This window comes from Schistocerca gregaria, chromosome 4 (genome assembly GCF_023897955.1).
Source record: "Schistocerca gregaria isolate iqSchGreg1 chromosome 4, iqSchGreg1.2, whole genome shotgun sequence".
Classification (NCBI taxonomy): Eukaryota; Metazoa; Arthropoda; class Insecta; order Orthoptera; family Acrididae; genus Schistocerca; species Schistocerca gregaria.
This window is the reverse complement of record NC_064923.1, coordinates 45,028,454-45,044,052: the sequence shown is the minus strand read 5'-3', so window position 1 is coordinate 45,044,052 and position 15,599 is coordinate 45,028,454. Positions and strand designations below refer to the sequence as shown.

Genomic DNA, 15,599 nt, shown 5'->3' with positions numbered 1-15,599 from the left:
AAATTCATCGAACCATCTCTGTTACTTATGAAGAAAAGTGTACCTATACCAACAAATGCTGCCATTAGTAAGTGGAAACAAATGATGAAATTTCACATGTAAAAAAAATTAGTTCGTTATGTTTACGAACTTCCGCTGTTACGAGTGTCCATTCTGAATCCTTCCTTGTCATGCTGACTAAGTTTTATGAATTTATTTGTAAAAGTATAGACGATGGAAATTAAAATGTCCTGTGGTGCCTCTCCTGCTCCAAATCGGCCCGTTTGACGTCCTACCCCCCTTAAGGTAACAGTATCACGTCTTAAGTCCAACATAGAATACGGCCTGTCACCACGCAGTCTGGGTGAAGTTGCAACTCCCAGTTTTTTATCAGCCTTCTGTCTGGTTCGATGCTGCCCGCCACGGATCCCTCTCCTGTGCTAACCTCATCTTCTCATAGCAGCACTTGCAACTTACGAGCTCGGTTATTTGCAGGATGTATTCCGATTTTTGCTTTCCTCTACAGTTATAGTCCTCTCCAGCTTCTTCTGGTACAGTGGAAGTCATTCCCAGATGTATAAACAGACGTTCAATCATCCTTTCTCCTTGTCATTGTGGTTCCACATATTCCTTTCCTCTCCGATTCTGCACAGAATCTCTCATTCCTCACCTTATCAGTCCACCTAATTTTCAACATTCGTCTGTAGCACCACATCTCAAATGCTTGGATTCTCTTCAATTTTCCCACAGTCCACGTTCCACTATGATACAAAGCCGTGCTCCAAAGTGCATTCTTAGAAATTTTTTCTTCAAATTAAGGCCTATGTTTGATACTTGTAGACTTCACTTGGCCAGAAATGTACTTTTTGCCGCTGCTGGTCTCCTTTTGATGTCCTCCTTGTTCTATCCCTCATTGGTTATTTTGCTGTATAGGTAAAAGAATTCTTTAATTTCTCTACTTCCTGTCTATCAATCCTGATGTTAAGTTTCTCGCTGTTCTCATTTCTGCTACTTCTCATTACATTGGTCTTCCTTTAATTTGCTCTCAGTCCATATTCTGCACTCGTTACACTGTTCATTCTGTTCAAAATATCATGTAATTCTTCCTCACTTTAAAGCAGAATAGCAGTGTCATCAGCGAATCGTATCATTGATATCATTTCACTTTGAATTTTAATTCCACTCCTAAACCTTTCTTTTATCTCCATCATTGCATCTTCGATGTGCAGATTGAACTGTAGAGGCGAAAGACCACGTCCCTGTCTTACATATTTTTAATCCGAGCACTTCGTTCCTTGTCGTCCACTTTTATTATTCCCTCGTGGGTCTTGTACATACTGCTTACCCCTATTTCTCTCAGAATTTCGAACATCTTGCAGTAGTTTAAAGTGTCGAACGCTTTTTACAGGTCGACAGATCTTATGAACGAGTCTTGATTTTTCTTAAGTCTTGCTACCATTATCAGCCGCAACGTGAAATTGCCTCTCGGGTGCCTTTACCACTCCTAAAGCCAAACTGATCGTCATACAACACATCCTGAATTTTCTTTTCCATTCATCTGTATATTACTCTTGTCAACAACTTGGATGCAAGAGCTGTTACGCTTATTATGAGATAATTCTCGCACATCTAAGCTCTTGCAGTCTTCGGAATTGTGTGGAAGATATTTTCCCCAAAGTCAGATGGAATGTTGCCAGATTCATACATTCTAGACACCAACCTGAATAGTCGTTTTGTTGTGACTTCCCCCAGTTATTTTAGAAACTCTGTTCGAAAGTTATCAATCCCTTCTCCCTGATTTGTTTGTAGGTCTTCCGGTGCTCTCTTGAACTCTGATTTTAATACCTTCATCCCATATCTCTTCTAAATTGACTCCAGTTTCTTCTTCTATTACATCAGACAAATCTCGCCACTCATAGACGCTTCCCTGTAGTCTGACCACCTAATCGCTCTCTCTTCTGCATTTTACAGTGGAATTCCCGTTGCACTCTTAATGTTACCACCTCTACTTTTAATTTCACGGAAACCTGTTTTGACTTTCCTGTATGCTGAATCTGTCCTTCCGACAATCATTTGTTTTCCGATGTCTTTAGATTTTTCCTGCAACCATTTTGTCTTAGCTTGCCTGCATTACCTATTTATTTCATTCTTCAACGATTTGTATTTCTGTATGCCTGAATTTCCCTAAACATTTTTCAACTTCCCTCTTTCACCGACCAACTGAAGTATTTCTGTTACCCGTGGTGTCTTCGTATTTTCCTTCTTTGTACCTATATTTTTCTTTCCAATTTCTGTGACTGCCCTTTTTAGATATAACCATTCCTCTTCAACTACTGCCTCCTGAACTATTTCTTATTGCTGTATTTATTGCCTTACAGAATTTCAAGCGTATCTCGTCATTTCTTAGTGCTTCCATAGCCCATTTATTTTTGTATTGATTCTTTCTGAATAATCTCTTAAACTTGAGTCTACTCCTCATTATCACTAGATTGTGATCTCAGTACAAGCTACTATATAACACGAGGATCCATGAGAACAGCCGAACCCCAAATAATCACGTGTGCTGTATGCGTGCATGTGTTTCTTGCGGAGCTAACCTGGGCGCCACCACTGAGGTTGCGAAGATAACTGTAGGTAAGTAACGCTAGGCAAAGGGTATCCTCAAGCACAGGACTCAATACAACCACACGCACGGCTTAACGTCATTGACGGAACTGCCTCGTAACCTCATGGTAAACTTTAAAATTTACATACTGGTTGGCATTGGACCTTTACAACTTGAATCAGCTGCATTAAAAAAATCATAGTAATACCTCAGACTATCTCTAATATTTTCCAAATACTTACTGTGGAACAAACGCCTAAAATATTTTTCATCTATTTAAAGCATGAAGGACAGCGATCTTTTTGGTAACACATTATTGACCATCTCTACTCTCAGCGATTTTGTGCAGGGATTCACAGTATTCGTGTAAAGACGGAGGAATCTTAATTTTTCCAATACTTTGTGCAAGACATAATCCAGACTAGGTGTATGGTTTAATTTGGCACGGGATGTTGTAAGAATGTCTCCTACACCCTTCACATAGTCGGTGTCATTTGTACAGTGACGACCAACTTGTTATTGTTTCCTTCGTTGTGTCATAAATTATCTAAAAAGCTTAAAACATTCAGTTTTTTTAATGTGAAAAACATAGCCTTCCTTTCACTATAGACAATTTTACTGAAAGTTCGCCGGCCGGGGTAGCCAAGCGGTTCTAGGCGCTACAGTCTGGAACCGCGCGACCGCTATGGTAGTAGGTTCGAATCCTGCCTCGGGCATGGATGTGTGTGATGCCCTAAGGTTAGTTACGTTTAAGTAGTTCTAAGTTCTAGGGGACTGATGACCTCAGATGTTAAGCCCCATAGTGCCATTTGAACCACTTGATTTTATTGATAGTTCATGTTAGTCGGAGAGAGATAATTTATGTGAACCTAGTGCGTCACGCGCTGCTCTGTCAACACTTATTAAGGTGATCTTCTACAGTGCGCTACTAACAGTCAGATGAGGGCTGCCAAGTGCTTTTTTTTTTTTTTTTTTTTTTTTTTTTTTTTTTTTTTTTTTTTTGATTGTCTGTAATAACGTCACAGATGTCTCCCTTTCGCAGTTACAAAGAAGCTTTGATTCGTTCCTTGCATTGTAGTATGTGTCGTATCGTGTACTTAATTTCCTTTCACAAAAGTGCACTTCTTTTCTTTGCTATTAATTCAGAAAAAGAGGCAGATTTCGGAGAGTATGCATTTCTGCATTTATAAAAGAAGATATGCGCTTAAAATATAATATGACATACATGCACATATACAAATCGCTCTGTTGTATGTGAGAAGGAATAGCTAATTTGTCTAAGCAAGTAGTCAATAAAATACCTAAATAATTTAATAACTTGCCACGTATCCAAGATTATTACCTTCAATAGCGGGACCTATAACTATCTTCGTCAATACAGAGATAAGTCGCACCAGTTGTCCAAATGTGTGATTTATTTCACTTAAAAACAGGTTTCGGGAAAATATTACCCAATAATAAAGTTCAATAAGCAACGAAAAAACAAGCAATTACTATACATTATGTCACATACTAACGTACGTGTAAAGGAAATCTGTGTACATGGTTCATGTCTATGTTGCACCTTACAAGATCATGCCATTAGGCGCAGTCAAAAATAAGCAAGCAGCGAAAACTCACTGTCGGAGATACCGTTGCTGAATCTCGTAGATTCCGCACGTTAACAATGAATGTCTGGTGATTGCTTACTTTTGACTGTGCCTAGTACCATAATCTTTCAAAGTACGCAGCACTATAAGACAATATGGAAAGACAGTTTGACAATGCGCACTAATGATCTGTGTTTTCTTTGTTCACGTAACATGATAACAGCATCATGTTATAGCATGCCCACATTTAGTGAGGTTGAAGAGGAGAAGAATTAGAATTAGCTGCCCAATCCGTTACGCTGATTAAAGCTATCTTACCTGCACCGTCCGCCCCCTGAGCGATGCATCATGGCAGGCTGACCATGCAGCAGCTGTTTCCAGCAGAATAATTAATACAGTAAAGAACACGAGAGGACACACACATGTAAAATGCATGCAGTAAATCGATGGTATAATTATATACTGATTAATTAAAAATACGTTTCATCGCGAGGTATCCTTATTAAAGTATTTGACGACATCGCTGGAGAATTCCGGATTACTCGTCGGATAGCCAGTCCTTCGGAGAAGTTAGAAACTAAACAAGTAAAGCAATCGAGTAACAAAACATTCGCCCAGCCCTAGAGAGTTCTAACTAGTGAAACGTGGGAAGCCATCTTAAGAGACGTGCAGGATATATTATTGTAGACCATGAGGAACGACAGATTCGGATACAAAGGACGGTAAGCACGGTAACTGAAACCCCGTCAGTTTCAGAAAACGTTGTGCCAACAGCTCTCAAAGCAAGCTGCCAGTGTGTGTAATACCAGAGACCGAGGTGCACTCTTGCGGCCTGAGCGAGTTTCTACCACTGTGCTTTTACACACAACTGATTACAGGGTAATGGATGCCAATTCATATTCACTGAAGTTGGCGGCAACTACCACACTAATGACTTACCAACACTGAACAGTATCTGAAATCAGCAAAGAAGTAGGTTGTTTGAGCGTGTTTCCGTGGCTTTATTGTCGGAGGAAACACTGAATGCCTCCTCTGGAAAAAATTATTCCTGCGGTTAATCTTCGCAGGAAGTCAGGGCTGATCAATGCAGCAACGTTCTGCCAGAGAGGCAGGTGACCGCAAACTGGAACTCAAGCTGGTCATTCTGTTGTGTTGTCAGGAGAGTGAGTGCCTCGAAAAAGCAGTCTTCCTCTGCACTGATCTGTATTCGTGGGAAATTTGAGGCAATGGCTCTGTTATTTACCGATTTATGCCATCTTGTGACTTTCTGAAAATAACTGTTCGGATGAGACTAAAATTAATTTTCCACCACCATCTCATAGGCTCGCATCAAGGCTATACATATGGAAGGTCGGTAAAAATTCATATTATAACTGGTATTTGCCATTTTAGTTTTCAGACTTGCTAAATATTCAGGCGATAGACGAATGATAATTGTCAACGATTTTGCAATATTTTCTCCTGTATGAACCTGTGATTGGAAATATCATCTCTAATAATAACGCACTGTGTAACTCTCGCATCTATTTTTCTGTTTGAACACTAATCTCCAAAACGACAAATTGAATTTTCGTGGGGTTTCCACAGGTATCTTTGGCGTATCTTGGGGCAACATATAGCTTTTATTTAATCATAATCGGATTACAGAAAAAAAGAGACACTGTAATGTAAGGTTTTCACGTGGCATAGGGGAACAATATGCGCTCTGAAAAATCTGTGTACCACGTGGTACTATTTACTCATGATGGGCAACAGGTGCGAACCACTGGCGGTGTGTAGGGAAAGTCGGTTCGCCATTGGTGTTGGTGTTGCCTGGGCTACGGCGTTTCGTCCGGCTCCAGTGAGCCAAACGTCAAAAGTCGCAACTAATTTTAAACGCACTGTGAGGTACACATCCCACAACGAAGTGTACGACACAGCAGCTGAGGCTTGTATAATGTGGAAATGTTTCAGATTTACAATGTCCCTCCAAAAGATGTTGCGTATTTAAATTAACTAAATCACGGATCCGGGCAACAGCTGCCTTATAATCCCCGTATTGATAACGTTGATCAGTTGCACTATGGTCAAGTAGCTTAGTCAGATCAATGTCGAGTAATGTAGGTTCTCTTTTGTAGGATTTGTTCCTGCGTTTGAGACAGCATTCGTGACACACACAGTGGTTACGGTTTCTACAAGCCACACCGCAAGTTGGGAAACGGGGCCAAATCTCTAGTAGTTTACTGTCGAGTTGAGATTATCACAAATGTTTTGTTCGTATCTTACAGAAACTAGCAGTACGGCAATAAACAGCCTTTTAAACACGTCGCTAACGGCAATCAAGTAATTTATAGCAATAAAACAATTTAAAAATTTAAATAAACACAGAAGCTAGCAGTACGGCAATAAACTACCTTTTAAAACACGGTGCTAACGCAAATCAAAGTAATTTATAGCAATACAACAATTTAAAAAAATTAAAGAACGTTAGTAATCAGGCTACTAAGGTAAATACAGAGCTTTGTTAATAAGGTATGGTGAGGTAGTGAAGCTACCAACACCTCCATTTAAAAAATTACACAGGTCTCAGCAAACACAGGATTAATGGCAGTAAAAGGAATCTACAATCTTGGAGAAATTAAAAAAAATTTAAACAAAAGTGTCCTAGAATGTCATTAGAACATAACAGATATGACGGACCCATGTAAGGCGGCCACAAATCACCCACTCAGGGCTGCTCAGGCTAGACAAAATACTGACCAATTTAAATACGCCCTTAAACACAATTGCCACTCTCAGGCTGGTCACTGCACCGACTTTTAGCCAGCAAAAACTTGTTATAAGACGGCTTAACTTGCTGACAGAATTAGAGCTAACCTCGTACAAGGAAACATTACACGACACAGTCCCGAATGAGCGATCACATGACCAACCAACAAGATGCATGAATTTACTTATAACCCACGACAGAATAGCGAAACAATTAAACTGCCAAAACTACACCTCCCATCGGACAGTAATGAGAGGAGGAGGAAAGATCACTGTCTTCATTTGCACTGGTGCCAGGGACAGGAAACCCGGTCGCCAGAGGCCACACGGCAGAAGAGGCGCTGGTTACACAAAATTATTACTTAATGATTAAACCTTCCACAAACTTAACTTTCAATTGTGCTCGAACAGGCAGTACACGACCTCCGATGGCAACGATCCACACATCCGACCGCGCACGTGTCGCCAGCGTACCCAACACGCCACGATCACGCGACAACACGCTCTGTCACCGGAGTTCGCGTCTTCCCTGCAACGTTGACGGGTAGTGACCGCTCCTTCCTTTTAAACTCCAGTGTTGAAACGGAGGATATAAAGAAGCTTGTTAATGTCCCACCAAGGCGAAAAGAACAGCATCTACTCGTGGGGCGATTCTGTATACAATCAACACGCGGGGAGCTCTTCCGTCAACTCGACCCACTCGTTACACACAACCGACATACATCACGTGGCGACACGGTACAAGCGACCACGCCTGCTTCGCGCTGGAGAGCCACACTGCTCTCCCGTGTCCACAACACTCTCTCTGCGCGCGACCCCCTACTTCCGCGTCACTACACGAGGTTCCAACCGGTCAAAGAGCTCACTTCCTCCATAGCAGTTTCCCCGAAGCAAAAACGAAGATATCGATAGCAGAGGGAAAAGACAACGAAGCAGTCACTTAATGACAGGCAACATATCAAACAAACATGTCAGAGGAAGAAAAGGAAAACCAATGCAATCTAAACACAAGGTGTAGCACGAGTCGATACACGGCTTAATTCGGTTCTGTATAAAGAATACCTGTCGGTTGACGTGTGCAGGGCCAGTACACGACCAAGAGCGACGTGTGGTCGTTCGGCGTGACGCTGTGGGAGGTGCTGACCCTGGCACGCCGGCGGCCGCTGGAGCCGCTGTCGGACGCGCAGGTGCTGGAGGCGTTGGCGCGGCTGCAGCAGCGCGACGAGGCCGACGAGGCCGGCGACGACGACGACGCGGACGTGGACGCGCCGCTGCCGCTGGGCGCGCCCGCCTGCTGCACCAAGGACGTGCTGCGCCTGCTGCGCGAGTGCCGCCGCCGCCACGCCGCGCGCAGGCCCGCATTCCGCGAGATCCACCTCTTCCTGCAGCGCAAGACGCTGGGCTACGCGCCCGGCATTTTCTCCTGATGCCTCGACGACGTGCGCCTGTGAACCTCGTCCTGGTCCGGCGACGGCCTAGCTGTACGAGTCCGTAACAAGTACGGACAGCAAGTCCTGCGAGTTGCGTGGGATGGTCAGAACGTTTTAATTATCATCTCCAAAACGTAGGTCACGCGATTAACTATTTTTTTTTTTACTTTCATTTCTGGTATATACCGCAATCCGCACGCCACATCAGCGCAACATGCAGGAACAGAAACGAAAAGCACAAGGCGCAGTCGGAATGGGATAAATAGACCGGTTAAGAGCGATACCGGTATGAAACTTCCTGGCAGATTAAAACTGTGTGCCCGACCGAGACTCGAACTCGGGACCTTTGCCTTTCGCGGGCAAGGTTCGCAGGAGAGCTTCTGTAAAGTTTCAAAGGTAGGAGTCGAGATACTGGCAGAAGTACCCCTGTGAGGAGCGGGCGTGAGTCGTGCTTCGGTAGCTCAGATGATAGAGCACTTGCCCAAGAAAGGCAAAGGTGTCGAGTTCGAGTCTCCGTCGGGCACACAGTTTTAATCTGCCAGGAAGTTTCATATCAGCGCACACCTCGCTGCAGAGTGAAAATCTCATTCCCGATACCGGTATCTTAGTTGTGGGTAACAGATAGAGTTCAGTATTTGTTTGGACACAGTTATAACAGGTATTTTTCAATTTTCTGATAACCGAGTAAATAAACGAAATATGAATTAGATATATTGTATTTCCAAAATTTTTCGTTTTTAACAGATAGTATTCAGTACTTGTTTCGACACAGTTGTAACAGGTGTTTTTCAATTTTCTGATAACCGAGTAAATAAACGAAATATGAATTAGATATATCGTATTTGCAAAATTATTCGTTTTGAAATAAACCTATTTTATAAAACGAAAAATTTTTATTAGTAAAATTTGCATTGGTTTCAAATGTTGCGTTATTGTAGCATGCAGGTAGGGCCATCAGTGCTATTTTAATAACAGTGCCAACCGAAACGGGGAACTAACGTATGGCATAACAATTGGTATAGCTCTGCTCAGACAATAATGTCCTCCTTGCTTATGTCATGGCTCAAGGTATGCCTGTACGTGCAGGGTGCAATACTTGTGCCTACCTCGTCTATAAGGCAGTTTTTCGCCGTCGTCGCTAGACATCCGCTGTAGTGCAGATTGGTACAAACCGTAGTCTGGAATGATTTTTGCAAAGTCACGTAGCAATGAACAGCAGTGCTCTATTTGCTTTAAAAGATTAAATATTTGTCTGCCATTTCTATGAAATAATAAAACGGGAAGGTAATTATGGTAACAGTAATAAATTAAACATTTAACAACAATTCAAGCATAGTATACAATAAACAGAGAAAGTAGTTGATCTGTTGCCAGTAACTACATAACATGCCTTTATCTTCTTGTAGCTTGTGAAAACGGACAAATTAACACGCAAAATGGACTTCTTCAACCAAAGTTTTCACTCTTTAGCACTAGCGTTTCGTAATGTCCAGACATTGCAATGATCCGCGGTTAGAACATGATTTTTGAGCAGAATTTCTAAAAATTATGATCATAGGAGAATAGCGGTGTTATTTCTTTTTCTTTCCTTCTTCTTTTTTTTTATGAAGTATTCCACTACTTACCACTTTTTGAAAAGAGCAGCGAAGTGTTAACGGACTAATTGTTCCCCAGATGACTATTTACTAATTTTTTGATACTACGTACCTTGAGTCTGAGAGAGTCAAAATTTTCAATCTCTGCTCGGCTTCTACGTTTACCACAAAGAAATAATAGGAGTAAAGGATAATCGGTTATTTCAGAATCCGGTCGGTTTGAGCTGTTTTAAGAGTCAGCTTAAACAGGTGTGCAAATAAAATAAATATAACCGAGAACCGGTTATTTCAGCGCTAACCGGCATCCCTGTTGCCCAGACCGTCGGTAAACTGTAGTATCGCGCGATAATTCGTCACGCTAACCAGCGTAAATGTTGCAGCAGTGTCAGGGCAATCCAGATCGCAGAAAAGGTCATCTGGCTTGGCTTCGCACAGCTTCAGAATTCAGCTGCTGCTTATCATCCATGATACACTGTTTTGTCAGTGGTCTACGTCATTCTATTTTGGCCCCCTCGGAACGTGCTACGATATTGTGGCGTGAGGATTTCAGTGTGTACCTGCACTGCAGACATTTGCATCCAAACATAAAATTAAATAAGTAATTAACATTTTAGAGGTGATAATTAAAACTTTATTGCTACCTACGTACTTATTTAAGACGGTAGTCATCACGTGAAATCAAGTGATCTGGTTTGAAGTATCTGCTGATAATTATATCCGGAGGTGTTCACGTAGCAGCACCCTTAGCTCCCTAAGCAGAATGGTCTCTGGAAGTTGTGTGCTTGTTCGTTGCTTGAATAGTCTCTCAAGCCTACAGTGGTTTGTTTCCGACTGTGCAATAAACATGGGCACTCCTACTAATGTACAATATTTCCATTAATAAAAAGAAAAATGTATAATAGTCATACCAAAAAGTCAATAGGTTTTCATCCACGTGAGTCGTTCCAGCTTACATTTACATTCCCCCAATACCCCAATACTAGCTCCCTACCCTTTGAAAATTGCGAGGATATGATTTGTAGCTCCTTGATAATTTGTAAGATATTATCATTCTAATCGTTTAGTTTAATAATCTATGTAATTAACACTCACATTATTTTATTGAAAGCAATGAAATAGCAATATCAAAATTTCCTTGAAATATAGCATATAACCGGTCTAATGAGACAATTTCTATTTTGTAGATCCTCTGTGGCATTTTCTTGTAGATGGTAGTCTAAATTGGCACTTTTCTCATGGGCACATAATGCTTCCTTTTTTTCCCATAAGCTCAGCTATGTTACAACATGTTTTTCGCAGTATCAGCCTAATTAAGACCCGTGAACCAAAGTTTCTTTTTGTGTACTCATTATCTATATTACAATTTTAGGTTCCCAGTTAAAGATGTGTTCTTCCGGAAATTGTAACATAGGAAACCGTTAGAATTTTGTGTGTCTAAAAATGGTTACTTCGTGACTACCTACAGAATCACAGGACATGAAATCATGCCCAGAATTATCACTCGCCTACCTCCCTTCATATGCGTGTGTTAGGTAGAACTGTAGGCAAGTGGGGCTCACACACGTTGATGGCAGAATCTAGTAACAATAATCCATGTTTAGTTTACCAGCTGTGGCAGTGTAGGTACTTTCTGTCTTTGTAGTGCATCAGCTGACAAAATGTTATGAACAACGCGTAACGATCTTCAGGACTAACTGCTTTACATTACGCATACTCGTGAAATTAAAACGATATTTTATCTGTGATAGAATAGTGGTAGATACCAGGTAAAGAGTTTCTGAGAAAACTTGAACCTAACACTGTCTTAAGCAAATCATACCTCAAGAATCAATGCCTACAATCGATGTTTGATGTGACTGAAACTTTCTGTAGGACCAATTAAAGATTTTACTAATGCGAGCTACCCCTGTTGCACTTCTTCTAGTTCACGAATGTAGAAAAAGTTTGTACTACGTTGACAGCAGAAAGCTGATATTTTTTCTGGTAACAACATTTTAATGCTTTTGTACGTATTTTACTAACTGTGAGGTTTTGGAAACAGTATGATTCCGACTTGGAGTTTGTATAAACTTCATTTTGTCTCTAAAGAAGCGATATAAGGCGAAACATTTTTTCAAGCATGATTACCTAGGCAGTATAGCAGCTGAAGTGCTCAGCAGAAACAAAAAATAGTAATTGAAAATGTAAAACTGGAGTAAATTCCTTAAATGAAACAACTGCCATATTTCTTGATAGTTGTTAGCAAGCAGTACTTAGTATGGTAAAGAGTTGTACCGATAAAACGTATACAGAATGGGGCAAAAAACAGCACAGAAAAATCGAAATGTTAATAACTATACATATTAGTGACTTGAGCATTCTGTACAAATACTGCAACGAAGTGCTATTTTCACAGTTAGAAAACAAAACTTGAAAGATGTTGTTGCATGTAGTTTCTCTATGTCTACTCTGTTTGTAGCTATTCTTGTATTAAGAAGAAAGTAACAAGTCGTGAAAAAGTTATCTACTACTGGAGAAAACAACGAATCTAAATTTTATAGCAAATAATGTAAAGTTGTATAGAGATGTATAGTCTAACATAGTTTTCGAAATAATGTCTAACACACAGTATCCCGTAAGTGGTTTAAAAGAGAATTGTACTGATGCTCGCTAGCAAAAATCCACTAAAAATTTTTAAACTTACATAAAGTACCGGTAACTAAAATCAAGCGGCTCTAGAAAATTGGAGAAATTTTGCGTTGTATGTTTTGTGTCATTCGGAAAGTAATAATAAACTGAGCCAGCGTTCTCTCCTTCTCAGCACATTTGCTAAATGTTTGTCAAGAACACACAATAGCACACAGAGTGTCAAAAATTTTGAAGCATAGAATCAAATGAAAACTTCAGAAGATTGTTATTCAGTTACTTCACCTTGCACAATTCAGCAAGAAAAACGGTATGGCGTGGCACAATCACCAATACATCACGTATCTAATAATGTAAAGAAAATTATAGTGTACAAATTTAAGAAATCACAGTATGGACATTAGCATTTGCTTGCAGTAAAATTCAGAGGATACATCTCAAAAATGAGTCTTTTTTTGCACATTACTTCCTTCTGTAAACATTGTGAACTGCTGATACAAATTAAACCGATGGAATGGATGTTTTGTGTTTTAATAAAACTTGCTCCACTTTTCCAACTTCCTATTTCCTTCTACTTGGTGCAACAATTAAATGGTGTGATTGCCCTCTGTTGAAGTATGTTACATAACATATACATTTTCGTACTGCCAGATACTTCCCAGTTGCAACACAAATGATTCTAAACCAGAGCAGTTTAAATTAATATTTGTGTTCTGTGTTTCCCACAAAGATAATGTGGAATATTTGTGAAAGTGAACATCAACCCATGAGCAGCAATGATGATAAATAGGAATAATTCACACATATAATTGTAGTGATGTAAAGAAGTACTGACATTTCCAGACCTTTTTAAGAACCAATCGTTTCTCTTGTTGTGTTCCCACCAGTATACCTTCCTACTTTAATTCTACTGTTCTTTTGTAATAATGTTTATCAGTTTTGTTTTATCCTCCGAGTTTTTCAGTGTTTATGAGGGGCTTCTCTAGATGGCTACAGTTTCCAAAGTTTCAGAAATGTTTCTCGATTTCTGATTATTGATGTAATACCAGTATGTTTCTTTTGCTAAAGCAAGATTTTGTTGCGGTGTAGGTGTGACGTCTTTCGTAAAATGTATGACACAATGCTCTCTTGTAATATTTATTACTATCAGTTTCAGTTCTTGACCACCGTCCAGGTTACTGTTCAAAGACAAAAAAGGAGAAAAGACAATGTACTGTCAAAATAGAATAAAATTTCAAATAAAAGTAATCTGTCAATCTAAAATACTTAAGGAACAATATGATCACATTATCACATGTCATACATGTCTTCATATACAAACTAAAACTAAAACATAACAAAATATGCAAAACAATGATTACAAGTTTTCATTAATAAGGCAAGTGGATGTCCAGTATACAGGAAACGATGTAGGATGTTAAAAGACCAAAAGTCATACAGACAAAACAATACAGGTTTGAGCGGTAACAAATCCCCAAAATGCTATGTTGTAGGTTAATATAAAAGCAAAATAGTCAAATGCCTCAACACTGGGTGAAACCACTATAGTTTTTTTTCTTATTTTGTCCAACAATATTAATATACATTAACAAAGTGCACATAATATTTACATATATATGGTATAAAATCATCACACAACACACGTTTTACAAAATTAATGTATATAAACCCTGTTATAATCAAAAGGGGTAAGCCACAAACTTGGACCATGTAACCTAATACCTATACTTCATTCCATTCCACTAAGGCATACATTTAAATAATCTAGTACCACATCATACATGAAAATGCATTGCTACCCAAATGAACAAGACATACCTAGGTTCTACATATCCAGGTACTACATTCCATATCACCCAAGTCTATGCAAAACCAAATTAAAACACTAGCCACCAAACCAGGGTAACACAAGGAGCTTCATAATGTAATCAAACATCAGTCAAGTACCTAATCTTCTTTCTGAAGATGGTGGTGGAGGCGAGAAGTGAAAGGCCAAGCAATACTCTCTGTAATACTGGGTGTGAACATGATTATATTCACAATGGCAAGCTAAAATCATAACCATTTGCTAATAGAAACATATAGTGTACACCAAAATAAACAGGGAGGAAAACGTATAAAGTCCATATCTACTTCACCTATATAAAGAATAACCAAAGAAGCATATTTATGTACTGCTGTCTACGACATGAAGTTTGTGAAGTACACAACAACAGACAATAAAAATGAAAAGAGCTGAAAACCACAACAGTAGTAATGATCCATTCTTATGTACCTACACATAAGACAACTTTTGAAAACATTTTTAAAATTAGTAGTACAAACCTATCCTCAAAATTCTGTATTGTGTAATTCATTGACAATTATTAACAAATACAAACGAAGGAGCAAGTATAATGACAATAAAACACAGGTAATGGTTTTTTTCATGTGATGAAGTACAAAATTTCATAAATCAGGCTCCAAGAAAATATGAAAATAAAAATCATAGCTCATAAGGATCTCAATTGATTAATGTTACATAAGTCTCATATTATTGACCCTTATAAAGGAATATAGTAGCATATTTAATGTTCACTATTTGTTGAGTATGTATCCTTATAAAGCAATTCTAAATCATGAGTCATAATATTTTACTGATACAGTGTCTCAGTATCTAGGTATATACGCTAAAACACATTAAATGGGAAGTCAACATATCAAGATAACATGAATAACTTCACTGTTTTCTCATACATCAATCCGGTTAAAAACCTACATAATAAAACAGGGGATGGATGGAGTAAGGGGGCGTGGTTAAAAGAGAAACTATTATTCGTCAGTGCTGGGAATGGAAATGATTATATCATACTCACAGTAGACTAAAAATCGGAATTTCAAAATACAAACACGTTATGAACACAAGTGCACTAAAACAGGAGAAAATATATTGTGTAAAGTTAATAGGCTTCAGCTGAATAGAACACGATCTAATAAGTACATTTATAACATGTAACATTATATGGTGATTGTTTAAGTCACGAAATAC

At 39.3% G+C, this 15,599-nt stretch overlaps 1 protein-coding gene across 2 annotated transcripts in view; it reads left to right on the top strand.

Moving 5' to 3' along the window:
• Nucleotides 1-13,090, top strand: part of LOC126267248 (discoidin domain-containing receptor 2-like) — a 336,625-nt gene extending 323,535 nt beyond the window's left edge. Inside the window, exons 18-19 of one of the 2 annotated variants that reach the window (XR_007548969.1) lie at nt 8,004-9,009; nt 9,133-13,090. Coding sequence is in view for 1 of the 2 variants with exons in the window: in XM_049972257.1 (XP_049828214.1) it covers nt 8,004-8,348 (345 nt within the window). In the remaining variant the exon portion in view is untranslated. Of the gene's footprint in view, nt 1-8,003 lie in introns of both variants that reach the window. The other variant, XM_049972257.1, reaches the window with a different exon arrangement.
• The last annotated feature ends 2,509 nt before the right edge of the window (nt 13,091-15,599 follow it).